Below are 23855 nucleotides of genomic sequence, written 5' to 3'. Positions count from 1 at the left end.
AAATATTTCTTCTGCTTCAATTGTTCTCCTTGTGTTCCAAGCACGTGTGTGGCAGCTTCCCAAATTATCCCACAATTCTTGAATGTTCTGTTGGATTTTTCCCCCTTTTTTCTTTTTGCTTTTCAGTTTCAAATTTCCTATTGACCTATTATCAAGCTCACTGATACTTTCCTCAGCAGTGTCCAGTCTATTGAGGTGTCCATCAAAGGTACTCCTCCTTTGTGTTCTTTATGTCTAGCATGTATCTACTTTTCCATTAGAGTTATTAACACATTAATCAGTTAAATTCCTGGTCTGATAGTTCCAAAAGTCGTGCTCTACGTGAATCTGTTTTGTCTCTTCAGGCTGTTTCTTGGCTTCTGGCATGCCTTGTAATTTTTTCAAAAGCTCAACATGATTATCAGGTAATAGGAACTGAGGTAAATGGGTCTTTATTGTGAAGTTTTACCTTCATCTGGCCAGGAGACGGGCTGTGTTTGCTGTAGATATGGATGGCAGAGGCTGAAACTCCGTTCTTTATTAAACAGTCCTTTCACATTAGTGAGTTCTAACTAGCAGAACGGTCTTGTCACCTGTAACATATCCACTGGTCCTACTTGTACCCTCTTATCTAAACCCAAGTCCTCTCTTCTGGTAGTTTTCAAACTATCTTCTGACAGTTTCATGTGGAGACAGGACATAAATTATGCCTGTCCCCAAGTCTGATCTTTGATATCCCCATTTCCTTCAAATGTCCTCCAAGGTATTGTTTCTATTTCCTTTGTCATCCTGGCCCCTGCCTCTGCACTTAATTCCTTTTGCTAACGTGGAATCCAGAGTTGAGTAAGAAACCCATCAGTGACTGAACCAGCATCCAATGAAACAGAATGTACTTGCCATATTCTGAACACTCAGTGTATCTTAACACTGTTTAAGCCAGCTATGTCCCATGCTACCTGCTCCATGACTAGTGTTTCCTCTCATGAAGTGATGCCAAGCCAGGTCCTGACCATACTGATGCAGTGAACTTAGGAGGAACTGACAGTGGAAGTTTTTAAGCAGAGAAAGCAATGCAAGATTCCCAAAGATCCCCATTCAATTTGCACTGGTCATGGAACAATGATCATTAAACTGTGAACCATTATTAGTCTCAGAGGTGGCCCTAAACTGAAGTTGTAAGCAAATCTGTGTGCATGCTGGATTTTTCAAAGCTGCTGGCAACTCAGGTTAAAAATGTCCATGTTCTGATATTCTATAATCTTTCTGATTTTCATGAACACTTTTTCTAAATTAAAAAAAACCCTAAACACACTTAGTTATATTTCCACAAGTCAAATGGTAACTACTATCTCATTAGGAATTAGAATACAAAACATATTACTGTGGCAAATGTTAGGTCTAGCATCAAATAGGTCGCCAAACTTACCAAGTTTACAGATAATGAGCTGCTTTACTATCCGTGCATTTTGTTATGTAAATTGTTTTAAAATGTATAGTTGAAAAATAAAATGTATTGTTTATTAATCCTAAAAACTTCCCAAGAATACTACTTCATACTGGAATCAGATAACTGGATCTTAGAAAGGTTCCAAGAAGAATAGGCTTTGCTCTGAAGCAATTAAATTTTTCCATAAATTGGTCTAAACATGACCAGATTTAGGAGATGCTTTACAAAGAATTCTTGCTTTAAGAAGTCAAGTCTGGGGTGCCTTGGTGGCTCAGTCGTTAAGCATCTGCCTTCGGCTCAGGTCATGATCCCAGAGTCCTGGGATCAAGCCCCACATCGGGCTCCCTGCTCAGCGGGAAGCCTGCTTCTCCCTCTCCCACTCCCCCCTTCTTGTGTTCCCTCTCTCGGTATGTCTCTATCAAATAAATAAAATCTTAAAAAAAAAAAAAAAGTCTGACAGAACTCTTTCTATGAGATGGTTAGTATGAATGACGCACAGTTCTCCCTAAAATTTTCATTGGCTGAACTATGTGAGAGGTTACATTTTACTTAAACAAATCCAATGTATGCAATGATATTAAAATTATCAAGACTTAAGTTCTATTTCTAACACAAATCTTACTTCAAAAGCAAGGAGTGGATAAATTAGATGGCACAGTCACCAGTAATACCCTGAGATCATGACCTGAACCGAAGGCAGACGCTTAAACGACTGAGCCAGCCAGGCGCCCCCAGATGATAACTTCTAAGACAGGTGGTGAGTTGAGGAAAAAGGGTCACCTGCTATACATGATACCAAGTGTTGGATGGGAACACAATACTAAATTCTGGCAGGCATAAAGCAAGCTGTACTGTTTGTTCCTATCTTCCTTCTTTGTCCCAGTTTTCCTTCTGTCCATCTTTTTTCTCTTTTGCTTTTGTTCCCTTGCCTCATCCTGTCAAAGGAAACTCTTTAACACTGCCATCATTTACAGCTGTACTGTGAAATTTTCAGTTCTACATTACTTTCAGGGCATCTCCCAATTTTCACACAAAATTCATTTTGCTTGAAATGTATATATACCAGTACGCCTAATGTACACTATGTATATACACAAAACACAGGTAATTCTAAACAGCTTTGACACCAAATTCAGGTTTCACGCTATAGATAGCAAACAAGTCAAAGCTACCCCATAAGGATGCTACAGTCATTCCAATTTGTACAGCAGTCTGGAGACTTATGTGGGTACTAATATTTGTGATAAGAATGATAGAAAGACATGCTAAAGGTGGCAAATATTTAGGTCCATTCAGATACTCCCTGGACTTCAGCTGGTTGGCTGTATGTTCCATATTAAAGGAAAATGAGAACAGAATTTTTTAATTCTGAATTGGGACTCAGCATAAAAAAATACCAGTGGTCCAAACGCAAAGGGAATTACATGAATCCAAAGAGGAGGATATTGCTTCTTTGCATTTCATGAAAAGACAAGAGAAGATGGCAAATTGTTGCACATCTTTTGCTTTATAGATTGAAGGAAAGTTGATGGAACTATGATCAAAATCAACATCCCAGTTCTAGTTCAAGGCTCTAAAAACTAAATCCTTTTCAACCTGAAGATTAGATCTTCCTGAATAGTAAATGTTATTCCTATCTAGTCAAGAGAATGACATATTATTTAAAATTGCATTCTTTTTAATAATTAATCCATGTCCTTACTAATTTTACATCTCAAATAACATATAGGGGCTTAAAATATTAGCTACAGGGGTGCCTGGATGGCCCCGCCGGTTAAGCATTCAAATCAGGTCATGAACTCAGGGTCACAGGGTTGTAAGATCAAGCACTGTGTCAGGCTCCACAATGAGCAGGGAGCCTGCCTGGGATTCTCTCTTCCTCTCCCTCTGCACCCCCATCCCCTGCTCACGCTCTCAAAAAAACAAAACAAAACAAAACAACTTAAAAAAAATATTAACAATAGTAATTTTTAATTTAAGAAATCTGCCTGGGGAAAACACTGTCCCTCACAATACATAATTTTGTTGCTAAAATGTCCTATAATTTATTTTTATTCATATTTTTTAGGAATGCATTATGTGCAAAGATGGAACACTAAGTCTAAACTTCACCAGCAGCCTCACTTTTCCACAATCTCACAAAGTAGCTCACTTGTCCCACTGTTTCACTCTTATGCTCTCATTTTACAGCCATTATGACTATAATGTTGTTGCTTATATTGTTTTTTTACTTGCCTAGAATTCCCAACCATTCGAATCTTTGTCAATCAGAATTTAAAAGTACAGAGCTTTTCGTAACATGGTTGTGAAGACACTCTTTTCTGATGGATACGGGTGGGCTGGGATCTACAGGTGTTTAGGCATTTTCAGTACATCACTATGCTGAGTTTTCTATTATTTCCTAGGGGAAATTTCTTCCCTCTGTGCCAACTATCTTATGTACTGTCTTTCTGAAAATGCCCTGTGGTTCCAGTGATGTTATTATTTTTATGTAACTAGATACTGTATGTAACCTGCTTTGGTTGTCAGTAAAGTGGACAAGATCCAACATGGACTTAGAGCAGTGATTGGTTTTTTGAATATATATGATCCCCATCACTCCTGGGCCTCACCAGCCAGAAGGGACACTGCTCTTTTCCTCTGCTCCAAGCTCCCATACAGACACAGATTCCTCACCACTGCAATCTGGCCCAAGAAAGGAGATGTAATTGGAGTTGATCCTCCCGATTGTTTCCACTCTGCAGTACCCTTAGTTCCAGCCTCCTGCTTCTAGGTGTTCCATGTGGGGCACAGAGTATTTGTGTGAACGCTCCCACATTTAGTAGAGTAAATGCCAAGATGCGGTTCCTCTCTTCGATTCCTGTCAGTATCTATCTTCTAACAATACTGCCACTGGGAGACACCCATCATTTCCTTTTTATCAGAGCAATGTCATATATTATATATAGTAAATATAATTTCTTCATTTTCTGTGTATCAATACCTATCTTTTAAGCAATCTTGACCAATCATTATGAACAGAACTTTCTGTGACAATGAAAATGCTGTGTATCCACACTATCCAACAAAGTGGCCAAAAGTCACATGTGGCTAATGAGCATTTGAAATATGGCTAGTGCTGAGGATTTAAATTTTAGTTTTATTTAATTTTAATTAACTTAAATAGCACAGGTGGCTAGTGGCCACCTACTGAACAATTCATGCAGCTCTGTATCTCTATACATTTCATCTCAACCCCTCTATTTCATCTGGCTTTCCATCTTATTTTTCTCCTCTCATCCTCTTCTCATTATATCTGTCTTTTTATTTTGTATTTATATAAGAGATATGTAACAATATGTAAGGTATCTATATATACATCTTTATTACTTGTATTATAAAGACAGACTGTACTAAGTTTTATATATTTATTCTAACATCTTAAAACAGAAGTCAAGAGTAGAATGTCAAAGGAACTATCCTGCTTTTTTTTTTTTCTACAGAACAGAATGAAAATCTAAATCATCAAGGAAATAATGTAACACTTTATTTGAATCCAAGTCTCTCAACATAATCAATTACATTCCAGAACACTGGGGTGAACTTTAGACCAACTTGATTTCTGAGAAAATCACTTTGAAGAAATTGTGAAGAACTAAAAGGGTGAACATGAGCAAATACTGTACCTAATTTAAAGAGGTAGATTCCATAAACAACAGACAAGTACGCTTGATACAGGTAAGTCAGGATCTCAAAAAATGACTAAACATATCGTTGTTTAAAAGAACTTAGGAATCCAGGCACAATCCTTAAGATGCTAAGAATATAACTAGCAATATAAAACTTCCTTTTTTGAGAGGACTATAGATCTAAGACAGACATAAGCTAGCCAGAAAACCTCCAAGTTTTCTTGTGTGGGGCTGGAACTTTCTGAAGTAGTTACTATACACCGGGCAGTTTTAAACACCCCATCCATGTAAATCCCATAATAACCATATAAAGCAGGTATAATTATTATTCCTATTTTACAGACAAGGAAACTGATGTACAAAGAGGTCAAATGTTTTGCCTAGTATCACTGAGCTAGTAAATGGTAAAGACAGAATTTAAACTCAGATAATCCAGTTCCAGAGTTCCCACTCTTCATCACAAAGCTTAACTGCTTCTCATAGTGTTCACTGATCTAAGACCAAAGTCAACTAAGAAAAATTTCTAACCACAGACAGACCTATGTTCTAGCCTTATCTCTTCAACACATAAAAACATTTTATCTATAAGTCAGAATATAGCCTTAAGAAATCTGCAAAAGAAAGCAAGCCAAGAGAGCCAAAATAAATGACAAAAGTCAAGTTTTCAAGAAAATCTGTGGGTTGAAACATTGACTCAATAAGATAATAAAGATACATATATTTTAAAAATTAAGTACGTAAGAATCTGATGAGCAACGCCCAGAATGGCTGATATTAAAAAAATAAAAGAGGTTTGAAGTAGTCCTAAAATTAACACGATCAAAAAAATGCCAATGCTCCACTGTCAAAAATATGTACACTCCATAAAAAAAAAACCACACGCACACTCCAGAGCCTAGAAGTAAAGCTTATACACAACAGAAAGAAATGTCATAAACTATTTATGCTATAGTAAAAATTTTATTTACTGGACCTTACTTAAATATTCTTTATTTAAAAAATAAAAAATATAGACACATTACAGATCTTACTATAGTTACATACTTTGTTTACTGAAATGATCCTTAGATCCTTTCTCAGAGCCCATTACTTGCATCAGACATACACTTCTAAATATTTAATTGCAAAATTCCTAAACCCATGGATTAGGAAGTTACATAAAAGCAGGGAGAGTAAATGCTTTAAGCATGCATTGCTGCAATAAATAAAATAACCAACCAAAAAAACCCACATTAAGCTTTATAAAAATTACTACTTAAACAGTATTTTACATTTACATTAAATAGGTCCAAACACTCTTGGTATCAAGCTCTTGGAGGCATGACTATTCTAGCAGTTATGGACATTTTTACTGCTGATTCTCCTGTGGGTCACTTTCACAAGGCAACCTGCGCCTGCTGGGACTCCCAACCACATGAAGATTCAGGAACCACAATAACCAAACCGGTACTGGATGGTGTGGCTGGTGTGCTTGCAAAACAGAGGCAAGGTTCTGGTCAGGCATGGGCAAACATGGCAAACTCACAAAACTTTGGCACTATCATCTCCTGTGACTTTGATTTCCTTTTGACTTGCCCCAGAATTGTAGAATCTGTGAAGTGCCCCACTAAAAGCTATAATAAATCCCATTTTTCAACAGAATCCCATAAAAATGCAAGAAAACAATCTCAACGTCCAACATCAGATAAGCACACTGTAAGGACAAACACAACAAAGACAACAGCAACAACAAAAAACTCAAGGAAAATATTAAAGGGAAATTACAAAAATGAGGAAAAATAATGAGAAAAGATAAACATCATGAAGATACAGAAGATTCAACATAACAGGAATTTAAGGAGAAACGGGAAAAAAAAAGGCAACTCAGATCTTCGCAATAAAAGGGAACACCAAATATCAAGCAAAATTAACAAAAGACCAATATCCTACATATGTTAGGCAAAGTGTTAAATGTGCAAGAGAAAGGAAAAATACAGTAACTAAGACAAAGAGAAAAAGAAAAGACATGACCCAAGAATTCTATATTCAGCCAAGCAGTCATTCATGGGTGAGCAGAAAGGAAAGCCATTCTCAGACATGCAAGGACTTGCACTATTTTTGTCACTCTTCATGACTGCTATACTTGTCCTTTATTTTGACATAGTTGACTGAAATAGCTATCCATTTAAAATTTTTAATGACAAACAATACATGAAAAATGGTAATGATACAATAAAAAAATAAGAAAAATGATTCTTTACACATCAATAAAGGGTCTAAGATCTTATAAACAAAACTGGTCTATAAGGAAGAAAGAGAGGGGAAAACTAAGGGGCTCTTATTTCAAACTGTGCATTTTTTGAATATCAATAGTAGATTCTGGTTTTTATCTTCCATTCTAGATTTCTGATACTTTCCATTTTCCCCAATGTATAATCTGTGTGTGTGGATACACACACACATAAATATATATGTTTGAGTAAATACTTTTGTGAAAATTTTAAAATAAGAAGTACATGTTTCTAGCAATTTTCCAGAAAATGGAAGACTGCTCTCAAAACAGTGTGCTCCCTTTACATCAGAAACATTCAAGCAGAGGCTATTTTGGGGGAGATGTTCTAGAATAACATCTAGCACAATCCAGCACTGGTGGATTACATGATCTCCAAAACTCTTTCTGGTAACAAGTTATCATCAACCTTAGACTATATATATATCATCCCTTTATAACAACAACAAAACAAACAGCCTAATTAAAATGGACAAAGGACATGAACAGACATTTCTTCAAGATGATAAACAAATAGCCAATCAATTAGGATGGCTACTATCAACAAAAACAGAAACAACAAGTGTTGTTGAGGAAGTGAAGAAATTAGAAGTCAGTGCATTGTTGGTAAGAACATAAAATGGTGCAGCTGTTATGGATGGTCTGCTATGGTACAGCAGTTTCTCAGAACATTGAAAATAGGATTGCCATATGATCCAGCAATCCCACTTCTGGGTATAAACCCGAAAGACTTGAAAGCAAGGACTCAAGAGTTATCTGCTAAGAACCCATGCTCATAGCAACATTATTCACAACAACCAAAATGTGGAAGCAACCCAAGTGCCCATCAACAGATGCATTGGAAAACAATGTGGTATACACACACACACACACCATGGAATATTATTCAGCCTTAAAAAGGAAATTCTGGTACATGCTACAACACTAATAAAACTTAAGAGTACATGACGCTGACTGAAGCAAGCCAGTAACAAAAAGACAAATAGTGTATGATTCCACTTATATTAGATACCTAGTCAAATTCAGGGACAGAAAGAATGGTGGGTGTCAGGGTTGGGGACAGTGGGGAATGGGGAGTTGTTTAATGGGCACAGACTTTCGATTGAAAGTCTGTACCCATTAATGATGAAAGGGTTCTGGAGATAGGTTGCACAGCAATGAGAATGTATTTAACAGTACTGAAATGTCCATTTAAAAATGCTTAAGATGGTCAATTTTAGGTAATGTGTTTTTTACAATATTTTAAAATATAAAAGAACTATGCCATCACTTTAATGGCTCCCAAAATTTCCCCTACTAACCAGCTACTTTTAGAGCATTATGCAATTTAAATGACCTGGTAAAAGGATAAAAGCAGAAAAAATAATTATGTAAAATCAGGGGTTCTGATTTTATTACCAACTGTCTTCACGCAGATTGTGTCATATGGATTTACATCAGTAAAATGCAACAGAGGCATCTCCACTTCCACCTCCTCTTGTCACCAGACAGGATATCATTTGGTTTCTTAAATTGTAGCAGACTGAGCATGAAAATCACTTCACTTCACTCCTTTATTTTCCCCCCTACATCTAGGAATTTATGAAAAAAATTATCACAGATAAGCAAAGATTTAGCTAAAAGGTGATTCAAAACAGTGTTTTTTCAATAGCAAGAAACTGGGGAAAAAAAACTGCTAAACAATAGGCAGCTGGCTAAAGAAATACTTCATTTTAGATAATGAGAATATTTATAATGAGAAAATGTTTACTATAAATGTGTAAAAAAGACAGTATGTAAAATAGCATGCACTATATGATTCCATCTTCCAAATCTTGTCAATTGCATTTAAGGGGTAATGAGACTACAGATGGTATCTGTGTGTTCTTCTGAAGGGTTTCTAAACTATAAGGATCACTTACTACTTTTACAGTTAGAAAAACTTTAGTGCCAACTATTCAATTTTTCAAGAAAGCAAAAAAAAAAAAGAATTTTAAAATAGTTCACTCATTATGTCAGTTATCTCAATAAACCTGGGAAAAAATAATAGGCTTCACTGCACAAAAAATAAAAATGAAAAAGTTTAATTTGATCTACCTAAAACCAAAATCATCCTCCCCACCAAAATTAGTTCTCTATTTTTTAATTTTTTTAAAGGATTTTATTTATTTATTTGACAGAGAGAGACACAGCGAGAGAGGGAACACAAGCAGGGGGAGCGGCAGAGGGAGAGGGAGAAGCAGGCTTCCCGCCGAGCAGGGAGCCCGATGCAGGGCTGGATGCCAGGACCCTGGGATCATGACCTGAGCCGAAGGCAGACACTTAAGGACTGAGCCACCCAGGCACCCCACCAGTTCCCTATTTAATATCCTTTTAGCCAATGTCAGAATCATTTGCCCCATGGTTTTCAAAATTTCATTTATCACGGATTCCTTCTACCTCTCTACCCTCAGACCCAATTGATAAAATTCTTATGATTCAATGGTTTCCCATACCTGCCCATTCCTTTCTCACTGCTATCATCAACTATGGTTCAGGCCTTCATTATCCATAATATAAAATTTTCTAATTAAATCCTATCTGGTCTTCTTATAGCGAATTCTCCCCCATTGTAATCCACTCGGTTAACTTCAACCAGGCTTGCAAACACTGCCAATGCCACCATTCCTCTCCAACCTTTGGACTGCTACAACCATCAGCTCCACCTGACCTTCAGTGCTCTCCACAATTTGGTTCTAACTACTTTCCAATCTCACCTCACTTCTAGTAATTCTCAGCTGCTACAGGAACAGTAGTAGAAGTTATCAGTTACTGAGCACTTACTTGGCTTCAGCGAGAGTGCTAACTGCTTTGTAAGCATAAATTCTTTAATCACAATGCCCCTCTTGAAGGGTATTACTATTATCAGCTATATTCTTTAAATGAGTGAGCAAGCAAAAGGCAATTACAGATTAAATTCCTTTCTTTTTATGTAAAAAGAAAGAACACTGGCTTAAAGACTGATATCATTTGTGGCTCCAGTTCTTCCACCAGGTAGCACTGTGACTCATATATTCAGTGCTTCTTCACTGATGAGTACTGTTCATTTGTTACTCATGTTTTCTAACATATTGTTAACATGTTATTCTACTGAAGGAAAAACAGGGCAAACTGGTAAAATAATTTTATTTTTAAATGGCCATTTACTCCTTTGTTTCAAATGCTCAGCCGCAGTTCTAGAAGCTGCAGTTCTTGAACACAAGGCCCACCTTTTAAGGTATTGGACTAGACAAATATGACTTAAAAATTAGTTCACCTACTGTGCTTGATATAATTTTCCTCAAAAACCTCATTAATCATTTTTAAAGGCAACATTCTTTTTCTGATTTAATTACAAAATAAATCACCAATTTAAAATATAAATATTTATATACTTCTCGCAAATTACATTTGTACTGGTATTCACTCATTCATCATTTGAATCATTTATTCATTCAACAAAAACACCAGGAGAAAAGTACTACTCCATGTGCTTAGGATATGCCAATAAACATGAAAAAACAAAGTTCTTCCTCTCACGGAGCTCACATTCTAATGGCAGGTACAGATGATAACTAAGTACATATACAATATTTTAAATCTTCAAAGAGTGATACGTACTGTGAAGGAAAAATAAATAAAAAGCCAAAAAGAAAACAACAGTGTAATACAGTGGGTGGGAAAAGGGCAGGTGGAACCAAATGAAAGGGCAGTGAAGGACGCTGAAGAGGTAACACAGGAACATAAATCTAAATGAAAAAAGGCACCAGCTAAGTAAAGATGTGGTGGAGAGAGCATCCAGCTACTCTGTTAGCGATTAGCAAGGCAGAAACCCTGATCTGATGTGAGAAATGCTTCACCTGCTTTAAGAGTAAAATGGATACTGTTGAAATGGTTCAAGATGAGGTTAAATGGAGACTCATGACTAGTGCTATCATGGAGTTTTAAATAAGATCTAAGTGTAAAGGGAAGCAGTGCAGAGTTTTAAACAGGGGTATGATGAGCCCTGACTTCTTAAAAGATAAACCAGGCTGCAGTTGCGTAGGGCATTAAGAGAACAGGAAGATGAGTTGTTAACAATCTAGGCAATGTATGACAACCACTTAGACAAGGGTAGTTGGCAGAAGTTACAAAACACATATACTATAGTTCTATTTTACAAGGCACAATGGTCTTCCATTTTTATAATAAACTGAACTCATATTTTTCTCCACTCCCTCCCAAAAAGCCACTAAAATAGTAAAACAATTTATAAAGGTGGAAACTGAAAGAAATGGAGAAAAAGGACTCATACTACACAGCTGTCAAGAAACTTTTGGAAGATGGAAAAAGTGGAACAAGGAATAACGACCGAAAGTGATATAATTCATTCTGAGCAACTTTGGAGGGGCTCAGGACTTTGAGGTACCAAGCTCCTTGAAATGTTGACAATTATGATCAACTGAGAATCTCTACATCAGTCTGTTAAAACTCTTATCATATAGAGCCAAAAGACAGGAGTGAGAAACCAAGCCAAAGATTTGCATTTGAAGATCCAAATCACAGACAAAAGTAAGGCACTATTCTGAAAACAGATGGCCTATGTTATCTACCCAGCAAATGTGATGCATTTTTTTTTTTTTTGGAGAAAATTAATAGCCCAGAAGAGAAGACCTATAAATAATATTTGGGAATCATCAAAGACAATGATCTAGTACAATCTTACTGAAAGTTAGACTGATAACATGTATCAAGTCCTTAACATGAATCAACAATTTCATCTTTAGGAATTTATCACATACATGAAACAAGACATAGATGAGTCAAGAGTATACTAGAAGAGATGTTCACTGCAATACTGTTTACAATAATATCAAAGCAACTGAAACACTTAGTCAAAGAACACAGAGTTGTTAAATTATGATATAGCCATTCACTAAATGGAAAACAGTGATGTAAGTTGTACATATATTACATGAAAAGAACAGTATGCAAAATACATGGAGCCAAAACACAGGGCTAAGCCTTTTGCTCAGGGAGCTTTTTTCCTGGGGCGCCTGGGTGGTTCAGTTGTTAAGCGTCTGCCTTCGGCTTGGGTCATGATCCCAGGGTCCTGGGATCAAGCCCCACAACCGGCTCCCTGCTCAGTGAGAGGCCTGCTTCTCCCTCTCCCACTCCCCCACTGCTTGTGCTCCCTCTCTCACGGTCTGTCAAATAAATAAAAACTTTAAAAAAAAAAAAAAAAAAAACGGAGCTTTTTTCCTATGATGAACATAGATTAACTGCATAATAAAAAATATTAAGATTATGATTCTTGAAAAATAAATTAACCATAAAAATTTTACACTTAATGATATTTAGATCTCAAAAAATAAGAAACCATTAAGAAATTAGTAATGTCTGCTTTTAAAAAAAAAACCCATATAACTCCATCTTATTAAATTACTTCTAAATTTAAATCAATGATTCGGTGAAAAAAAGTAAAACGTAAGAAATAACTGAACTACAGATGAAAGATTCCATAATCAGTTCTCCATATCCTTACCACTATACCCTTAATAAAATTTGAAATTTGATAAATAACCATCAAAAAGCTATGTGCAGGTAACACCTTCAGGAGGATTTTTAAATCTGCACTTTCAGTGCTATTTAAAACATTCTTATTTCCTATAGTGCGAGAGCAGACATTTGGAATTTCTAATCATTAAATGTCTCAGGCAAAACAAAATTTATCTTAAGCATTTAAAAAATGAAAATTGAACTTTCTGGAAAAACGAAGTTTTATGAAAGTGTAACAGTCTTGAAAATCCTGGATAATGCTGTCTAGCAGACAGAGGGGATGGACAACAAAAGTAAACAATGTGTTCAGAAATAGGGAGAAGGCCAAGTAAAGTAAGAAATAACTACTTAGGAAAATGTCATTTGAAATATTAAGTATGAAAGCAAATACATATAAAGTAAGTGGAAAGGAAGTAAAAATTCATATACACAACAATCATTATTAGTTAAAATTGCAGACATGAACAATACCAAAAATAATACGAACAAAAATCTACTGCACAATTAAAGGTGGGTAAGACAAATGGACCACTAGAATAAAAAAGAGACTACATTCCCATGTATACGTATATAGGAATTAAGTATAACAGAAACGGCATTTCACAACATAATAAAAGACAGACTGAGTCATTAACTCATTAATCATTAATTAATACATGACAAAGGACATTTACTATCACTTTCAATTAGATCCCTATGTCACACCATAAATTCAAAAATCCTAATGGATAAAATTATTAGGAAAAAATTATTAGAAAAATAGCATAGTGTTTTTAAGGTTATGAATTGAGAACACCATCTTAACTATATCCAGAAAGCCCAGAATCTATAAAAGAAAAGACAAACATTAACAAGCAAACTTAGAACCAAATAGAAAAGTAGTCAATCCTGCAGATATACTTGCACAACTATACAAGCCTGCCTCACCAGGATGTTCTCTGCTGCACTACCAAAATGCACAAAATTAATAAAAGCAACTCAGTGGCTGCAATCTGACACCATGAGAAGAAGGACAGATTTAAATAAATAAATAACACTCATACACTGAATACTACGCCATCAATTTAAAAAATGAGCTAAATCTGAATATACTGATGTAGGACTGCAAAAGATAAACAGTCCTCTCCGACAGTTTTCCCATCCTGACTTCTAGAACTTGGAACTATAATTTGACTTAAGAGCCATCAAATTGTGATTTCCAATTTTCTATAGAATTCTAGGAATTTAAAACACATCTGGATACTATGACATAAAATAGGGATTTTATAAAAGCATATTTCCTTATACCAGCTGAACAGAGCATCAAAGACATTATCTTATTAAATGTGAAAGAACTGCTGATCTCTATACTTTCCCCTCCCCAACAGTATCAAAATCAAAATGTTACTTTAAGTCCCCTATCCATGAATGCCTTCCAAAATAATAAACTAGGTGAACAAGAGTTTATTCAATGTCAACTTCTGAATGGTGAAATATGATTTTCTACAGCAATCTGTGACATGCATTTTATAAATATAAATTAGATTAATAGTCTAACAGTTATCTGCTTAATAACCAGCTAAAGTTAGTCACAAGTTCCAAAAATGATTCATAATTTCCAAAATAATTTCATGTTTTCATTCATTACAAATGCTTTAAATAGCAACCTCCTTAAAAAATGTGAAATAGACAATCCCTGAATGAATACTTTGAACTTATGTTCGATTTAAAGAAAAACAAAAAATGACTTATCAATACCTGGTCAATGACAGTTGATGTTCAAAGATGCAGATAAATGAAAACTATCTGATGGTATCACAGCTTATATATATGGTAAGTATAAATCTTGACCTCTCAGTTTCAACTTCAGTGATGCCACCTACTTGATACAAAAAATGTCTAAATATCTCAAATCATTTCCATAATCTTCTGACAAAGAAATCACTTAGTTATAAATAATAACTTACAAAGAGTTTTGTGGAATGACTTCCTAATGTATTGGAAATCTACATTTTTATTACTTGTAAAAACATGTTCAGCATAATTTAGGTGGTCTCTTTTTAATATGATAATATCCAGTCACGCTGAAAATCAAAAAAGTTCCTAGAACACTTTAAGACAGTGATTACCTCTGAGGAGGGAGCAGGGAGAAAGAGTTGGAGACAGAGTTTTTAGCTTTTGCTGTGAACTTAAATTTCTTTAAGTAAAACCTAGAAGCAAATGTGCCATTTGGAGGCAGAGTTCCTGGGTTCTTAACAACTCACTACCTCTTTCTGACCTTGGGCAAGTTATTTAATTTCCCTGTGCCTTGGTTTTCTTTACCTGTAAAACGGGGATCATTTTTCCTGCTATATAGGATTAAATGAGTTGACAGATGTGAAGTGCTTACAATAGTACCTAACACATGGTAAATGTTATTGCTATTATTATCATCAGCCTCATCACCTATAACCATCAACTAGGCAATCTAGCTGAAAGGAACTGGGAAAAGAGGGAACTGGAGGGTGACATCTGATTTCTACACTTCCTAACACTTCAAACATAAATCCTATTTTTGTAACCAGTGATAAATAACCAACTTAAGTGAAAAAGCAGTATACAGTAGAATAACAGTTTCAGTCTTCAATTTTCAAAAACATGAGACAATACAGGCTTTGGAGTTTGATATTTATTTTTAGCAGGAAGAATATGCTAATGATGATGACATCGTTAGAAGATACGCCCATGTCCAATACCTGCAACAGAAGCTCAATAGAAGTTAAAGAAACCATACCAAAAGACTAAGGACAAAAATTGCATAACATTACTTACCCTTAATTCTGCTAACAATAAAACAAGTAACAATATGTTTAAGATTGAAGTTGCATCACAAGATCAAAAACTAGCCAAGTTAAATATCGTACGTATCTTCATAAAATATTTTACCTTTTCCTTTCTATGTACAATTGGGAAACCTTTTGTACGTGCTCTCTCCAAGGTAGAGCATGGTGCCAATAACTATGCTCCAAATTGTAAAGGGGTAATGCTAAATTAAAAGCTGAGAATTTGGGGTGGGAGAGCTCTTGATCAAACAGCTGGTCTCACAGGTAGAAATGATGATCCTCTTTGGCAGAGACCGCTAAAACAACAACTAGACACTAATAAAAGCAACTTAGTAGAGGCAGTATCATAACATACCTACAAATTTAGGTATGAGAACTTTAAGCAGAGAACTGCTTAAATAAAGGGATCCAGACGAGTTAGAAATTCTCCTACATATACATATAGAAAAAGAAATTGCTAGAGCAATAAACAATTTAAACAAGAACTAGTCAAAAAAGATTCTGGTCCAACCACCCCTGACAACAGCTACTCTGCTCAAAGGAAGTAGGAAAATGTTTCTCACCCCTGAACCTCCAGACTCATCAACAGTATCAGTCACCCCTTAACTTAAAGGAGTGATGACTTTCTTTTACCAAAGGTTGTGTATGAGCCAGGAGTGAGGTGGGAATGTTAAACATTAGAATCAGGGATGGAACAAAAGAGTAACTTGAAGACTAACTTCTTGAAAGGAATTGATGAACTTTACAGGGACAGGGAGAGGGGGACTAGCATACCCACAATTAATTCTATGCCAAAAAAACTCCTTTTATTTTTTGATTGTATACCTAGAAGTGCATACATGTACTCTGAACAGGAATTCAAGAAATCCAACCATAATTTACTGTAGCTGACACCAGACTTTATACTGCTATTTTCCCATAAATCTGTTCTTGAAAATAATAGTTTAAGCTCTTCAGATGAATTACTACTACTGGAATTCCACATGAATAATTTTATAAAGCAACCAATTTTCATAATACCAAATTTCTAAATTTACTTAGGCTGCTGACTTGGTTCAAGTAGAAAGAAACCCATTCCTGCAAGGAGTAGCTTACCTGGGCCATTGTCTAAAAAGGTCTATGTCAAAAAATGCAAAACGTGCGGAAACAGAGTATTCTGAAACGCCTACCCAAGAAATAAACAAGCACTGAAGAAGGAAAAGGTTACGCACTTCCAATTTATGCTCTTTCTCTGCAAGGGCTTCCTTTTGACAACGAAGAAAATCTGCTAACATTCGAGTGAGTTGCTTCCTATCATCTATTTCAGCCGCCAATCTGCCATTGTAATCTGCCAGCAACATACAAGCATCCTCTACCATTTTAGAAAGCCTTTCTCCAGATTCTTTATCTAAGAAAAGCACAGAATAACAACATTATTACACAACAAAAACAATGCCATATGCCATTCCCTCACCCTGACTTCCAAAAAAGTTCCAGATCACATTTTTCTTTTCTTACCTGTTATCTTATCTAGTAGGGATACTTCTTGGACTTCAACAGGCAAAGACGCTATCCTCTGATGAACTGCTGCATCACCTGAGGCTGCATTCTCTAGATCTTGTAATGCTCTAACAAGATCTAGAGTCTAAAAAGTTATACAACTTTAGAACCATAATAAATGAAGCTTAAACAAATACAAAAGACTTAAAATTTATTTCATATTCCTTACTCCTTATGGGCTATGTATCTGTTCGAAGTTTTAAATATAAACTACTTTTGAAGGCAGTCCATTTCTTTTAAGAAATATTAAGAAAAGAAACTATACTATGTCAAGTATTAGAAATATATAAATTGAAAACTAAAATAAAACATGGCCCTCAGCCCTGAGGAAGTCATACTCCAGTGGTAGAGACAGATAGTGTAAAAATAATTATCAGACTCTGAAAGTAACATGCATCATTTATATGCCAAATACATACAGTGGCAAAAGGGAAAGCAGGCTATAACTTCAACCTAGACAATACAAGTTTTACATATGACATATTCATTATATTATCATTATACATGAGCAGAATTTTTTTAATACTAAATTGGATATTTGGGGTAGGGGGATACAAATTGTTCTACTACAACAAAGAAGAGTCTTACCGATTGTATTTCTATATGACATAATTAAAGCACAAGAGCAATGTAGCTTTGGAATATGTTTAAATATGGTATCTTCAACTACTCTACAGTTTGTTAACAAGATCATTAAAATATCACAAAATTCCATATATCTGATGACTAATACTTACATAAACACTTAGCCAATATAAAAATTATTTTATCATTAGAATATTTTACTTGCACTGTTTTCATATCAGATATAATTAGGAGGGAACAGCAAGCCTTTGCTGGTAACTTCACAATTCATAATGTCTATAAATTTACTCCAGAGAAAAATAAATACATTTTCTTTTTACTGGTCTCTATTTCCATCCCACCTCCTTCTTTTTTTCCTTTTTTATCTCTAAGACTAATTCCTGGAACAGTAGGAAATTACACACACTTGAAAAATATAGGATATAATCAATTCTGTGTATACATTAAAGATGACACTGACAGATCGTTACTGGTTTTTCTTTAAGCTAGTCCCTTACAAAAAAGTGCTGTCACTGGGGTCTAGCACAAAGTAAATATCAAACAAGATTAAGAATGAATGGAATCTAATATGAAATATACTATCCCACATAAGCTTTTAATTCATTACTATGTGTTTAATATTCTAATATTTTACAAAATAATTTTGATGTAAGATATATCCCCTTACAAATGAAAGTGAGCTTAAGAGCAATGATGATTATCAGGAAGCTTGTTTTTCATGGTGCCCCAATTAACTTTTATATAGTAATTTTTTAATTAGTCTTAGAACGTTCTAAAATTTTCTGAAGTTCTGAGAAGTAATCTGGCTTTATGGTCTTGATATGCATGCTTTAACTACAATCTGCTCTCATCTCGCCTTTACATTCCCACATGAGTTAATTCTAAGTTTCCAGTGCTGGGTCAAGGATCAGATAAAAAAGCAAAGTTGTCTGAAAACAACACTAGCCTACAACTTTCTAATAGAAGAGAATGAAATGAGTTCAATTGGATCCTACAAAGAGAAATTTTAGCCATTCTTAAAATGGTAGCTACAAAGCTGAACCACTGAGAATTAAGCAGTACAACTAATCTGAAAAGTCATTATAAAATGAAAAGCAACAGCATTTTATTTAAGTACTAGATTAGAGTCAGACAGATACTCCTAAGATGTACAACTGAGGTTACTCTTTTCATCAGGGAGAACACAAGAGGATCAGACCCTGTATCTAGAACTTGGGTAAAATACTGTTCATGGAATCATAATAAGGCTCTCAGCACAAAGTGCTTTGTCTTAATTATTACCAAATAAAAAGAAATATAAACCTTAGCGTTTGGTTATTTGAAATGTTATGTTATTATTTTTTCCTCAAGCTTCTGTCCCTGGTGATCATGTGGGCTTCTGCACCTCCTGTCAACGAGTGAACAGGTAGTTTGGATCAGGTCCTGGCTGAGTACCTAGCTGAGATTCTTTCTGCCTCCCCAGTATTAACAGTGACATAACACACCAACAGTTTTAGGCAGTGATTGGTTTTATCTTTCTTTCAAGTTCCTTTCATTGGGAAAGAGTTTCACCCAGCCTCTGGTTTCATGCAGTGAATTCAGGTCCAGTCCTCCAACTCCCATGGAGCACTTTGAGTTCTTATTACCCTAGTATTTCTGGAAAGCTATATGTACTTCCGGACCAAAGCTTAGCAAGAACCAGGCTCTGGCTCACATACTGAATTGTGCTTCTGTACCATTTCTAGCCCACGAAGATATTTACCTTGTTTTATGAGTATGGCTATGTCTTCATTTTCTCCTTTTAAATTTTATCTGTCCCTCCTATATGTTTGAAACATAGAAGGAGGAAGCTTTAACACTCAATGCCCACATTAATTAAAAGTTAAAAATGTTTTTCTGGAATCATTGATGGCTAAAGAATGCTATACTGTACCAACCTGAAAGGACATGGGGTATTAAGATAATGACTCTAATCCATCTTATTTTACCATGGAACTATACGGTTCTATAGTTACATAGAACTGTATGAATACATGCTTGTTACTGTAACACTCATTTTTACATGTTTAAAAGAAAAAATACTCTAAAGGGCAGTGTTTATCTCTAGGAATGGCATTTTCAGTGTACTTAAATCATATAACAAAATAGTCTTACCACATAATGTTTTATTTATTTAAAAGGAAACTATTTAAATGGTGGATATCTCACCAGACCTCATATTTAGCAATCAGATATTCTTTTTCTATGCAAAATACGGTTGCCTACTATACATTATACAACATATATTAAACATAAGCAATCTGTTAATCAGAAAATAAGAGATATTCACATAGCTTCTTTCTTGCACTCAGAATTATAATAAAAATCAATTTATAGAAGTAAAACTTAAGTAAAATTAATAAAGCTTCGTGGCCACATGAAGTAACAGTAGCAAAACTCCCTCCACACAGAAAAACTTCTACCTGTGGTGGTTCACTTGGAGATCCCAAAGAGGAACAGTTTTCATTTTCATCCCCCACTTTTATCTGTTCATAAGTTCGCTTCCTAGGCTTCTTATCACCATCTGAAATGGAAGAACACTGAAGTTTTAATGAAAGCAAACATTTTAACGAAGAGATCATGATAAAAGATTACACACTTACACAGAGCTTGCTTAAGTTGTTCTAATACATCATTCTCATAAACAGACCTTTCTTCCCAAATAGATAATACCCTTCCAAGGTGCTTCTTACAACTTTCATCAGTTTCACTAAAGAGAAAATACAAATAATAACAATTAATAGAGCTACTAAAAAGGTAATGGTTATTTTTAATACAGTCAGACACTCATTCCCTGAAAAAAGCTGTTCAAATGTTTACTGAGCACCACTATGTGACCAGAAGTTCAGGGGTGAAGTGATCAAGACAGACTTACTCCCTGCCTCCTTTAAAAGCTTATAGACATATATATTTTTTAAGATTTTATTTTTTTAAGTAATCTCTACACCCAAAATGGGGTTCAGGCTTAGAACCCTGAGATCAAGAGTCACACGCTCTACTGACTGAGCCAGCCAGGTACCCGTAGACACATTATTAAACAAAAAATTACAAAAAAATGTAAAGGTGCTCACACTGGCTACTAGGGGTTTACAAAGAAGATGCCCCTAACTGAATGACGGCTGAATATGAGGCTAAGAAGATTTCAGATAGGTGATTTTTAAATTTATTTAACAAATACTTATTGATCAAGGCACTATCTTTGACACTGGAGATACAAATGGAGCTTTATAGCAGCTGTTGCTTATAAGGGCCACAAAAAAGAACAAGCTATTAAAGACAAGCATAATGCAGAGGCCTGGCCCACTTCAAAAGAGATTAAAAAAAGGATCTGAGGAAGTGATATTTGAGATCTGATGACTGGAATAACAGGGTAGTGGCAAACAGACTACTCCCAACCACCTCCTAACTGCCTTCATCACTACCACTGTAGACTGAGCTGCTATTACCTCTTGCCTGGATTTCTTAAGTCTTCTCATTGGTCTCTTAGGCTCTTACTCTTCACTGTGCTCTACTAATGTCAATCAAATCATACGGCTCTTCAATCCCCTAAGAGCTATCAATCATACCAAGAATAAAACCAAAATCCTTATGCTGGACCACAAGGGGGACATGTTCTACTTCCTGGCTACTTCTCAGTCTACATTCTCTAAATACTTTCTCCCATACAGGGGCACCTGGGTGGCTCAGTCATTAAGCGTCTGCCTTTGGCTCAGGTCATGGTCCCAGGGTCCTGGGATTGTGCCCCACACTGGGCTCCCAGGGAGCCCACTTCCCCCGCTTGTGTTCCCTCTCTCGCTGTGTCTCTGTCAAATAAATAAATAAAATCTTTAAAAAAAAACAAAACACCTTCTCCCATACAAATCTCCTTGCTGATCCTCAAACATGCCCAGCACACAGCTGTCTATTTCTGCCAAGTATTCCCTCTACATAGAATCCTCTCCTAGAATGCTCAAGTGGCTCATTTCATCTTTTCCTTCAGTCTCTGTTCAAATGCCACCTCCCCAAAATAGTCATTCTTTATCTCATGATGTAAAGCTCTCCTACCCTCTAGTTCTTTCCTTAATTTATTTCTTCTCCTACCCTCTAGTTTTTTCCTTAATTTATTTCTCCTCTAGTTCTCCTACCCTCTAGTTCTTTCCTTATTTCTTCACAATACTTACCTACTAGCATAGTATATATTCACCTGTACATCTAGTTTTTACCTTTGTCATCCACTGAAATGCAAGCTCCACTAGGACAGAACTTTATCCTGTTCGCTAAAGTATCCTTAGGGCCCAGCACGTAGTAGCCAGTCAATAAATACTTTATTGAATTTCTCAGAAGAGGCAACATATTTAAAAAACTTAAGGTAGAAAGAACTAAAAGAGTTCAGTTAGCTTAAACTTGGACTATAAATTGTGTGTGTGGAAGAAATGTGAGACAGGAGTCTGAAAATGTGGACAGGGCCATGAAGCAACACCGTAAGTCTTGCTCAGGACTTTAGACTTAATCTCTGGGACAAATGAGAACAACTCAAAGGCAAAGGAGCGTTATGATCAGCTCTGCAACTGTGGCTAGTTTTGTAAGTGGATTAAACAATACTGGAGGCTCCTGCAATTATATAGAAAATGACATTATGGGGGCACCTGGGTGGCTCAGTCAGTTAAGTGTCTGCCATTAGCTCAGGTCATATCTTGGGGTCCTGGGATAGAGCTGCGCCTTGGGCTCCCTGCTCAGTTGGGAGTCTGATTCTCCCTCTCCTTCTGTCCCCCCTTCCCTCCAACCCCCACTCATGCTTTCGTGTGCGCTCTCTAAAAAAATAAATAAAATCTTAAAAAGAAAAAAAAAAAAAGAAATGACATTATGGAAACTGGAATGGAAAGAAATCTAAAGAAGTGTGGGAACTATATATACTACATGGGATAAAGGGAGTGAAAGAGAGAGGAGAATGTGATATACTATATATCACAGTATCAGAGAAAGTTAAAGCTGACACCTAATTTCTCATATGGGCATCTGGATAGATAGAGTTGGATCTACTGAGAGAGTGAAACCTAGAGGAGGAGCAAGTCTGACAGGAGCAAGGACAATATGAGTTCAACAGGACTTAGTACGTTTGAGATGTACGGAGGCATACAACTAGAAATTCATTAGGCAAGAGGACACACAGGTCTAAAACAAAGAAAACACATCTGGACTGGAGTGTAAGACTGAGAGTTATTAGGGTGTGGATAATAACTAAATACATGCAATGTATAAAATCGCCCAGAGGTCAAGTGAAGAATATGACCACAGAAAGAGGGCTAAGGACTGAACTCTTAAGAAATGCCAACATCTGAAAAGATGGTAAAAGACAGTATCTAAAAGGAAAGATAAATAATATACATTTAAGAAAGTAACATACAGCACTGTAATTTTTGAAAAATGCATCCACTATGACTAAAGTTGCAGGGCATGCCTGGAGTATATTCTCATCCTTAAATCATTCAACACAGATCTTCATTTACCCCTGGATTCTATAATTTAGACTGATTTAGTAGCCTATCCCAATAATGTTTATCCAGTAATCTACCAAATATTCACATATGTTGGAAATAAGCATTTAAAAGGGGCATTAAGCCAAAGCCCTGACCTTTACCCTCAGAATTTTTCTGTAGCAAAATTTTTCAACAGGCTTATAATTATTTTAAATAAATATTCTATACTTCCAAAGCATTTTAAAATGTTGTAATATGTACCCAAACACTAAAAAAACCTTAAAATTATAAGCAATATGAAAGGAAAAGGTATGACGTTTATCCAGAAATATTAGTTGGAAAAATAACTTTATAAGCACACAAATTTTCAATTCAATACCTTCATTTATTCTTAATGAAGTTCATTCCAAAATGGCAGTTGCTTTTGGTCTCTTAAAGGAAAGCTGTTAATTCAAGTACTCCATATACGCACCATTGCAACAGTTCAAAAATTTCCATTCACACAAAGTATTTAACACATTTACAAATGCCATTTATAGTTAAGTCTTTTCAAATGAA

The 23855-nt window shown here is 35.6% G+C and overlaps 1 protein-coding gene across 3 annotated transcripts in view; it reads right to left on the bottom strand.

The window, feature by feature from the left end:
• RPRD1A (regulation of nuclear pre-mRNA domain containing 1A) overlaps window positions 1-23855 on the bottom strand; it is a 68920-nt gene that overhangs the window by 18951 nt on the left and 26114 nt on the right. For 2 of the 3 annotated variants that reach the window (XM_021686101.2, XM_021686102.1), the window contains exons 3-6: window positions 20445-20551; window positions 20265-20365; window positions 17197-17323; window positions 16911-17086 (exon numbers count right to left, since the gene is read on the bottom strand). In XM_021686101.2, the coding sequence (XP_021541776.1) occupies window positions 16911-17086; window positions 17197-17323; window positions 20265-20365; window positions 20445-20551 (511 nt within the window). Of the gene's footprint in view, window positions 1-15536; window positions 15996-16910; window positions 17087-17196; window positions 17324-20264; window positions 20366-20444; window positions 20552-23855 lie in introns of those variants that run through there. The other variant, XM_044921124.1, reaches the window with a different exon arrangement.

This window comes from Neomonachus schauinslandi, chromosome 14, assembly GCF_002201575.2.
Source record: "Neomonachus schauinslandi chromosome 14, ASM220157v2, whole genome shotgun sequence".
In the NCBI taxonomy this organism is placed as follows: Eukaryota; Metazoa; Chordata; class Mammalia; order Carnivora; family Phocidae; genus Neomonachus; species Neomonachus schauinslandi.
The sequence above is the reverse complement of the archived record's forward strand: the minus strand, read 5'-3'. Positions and strand labels throughout refer to the sequence as shown.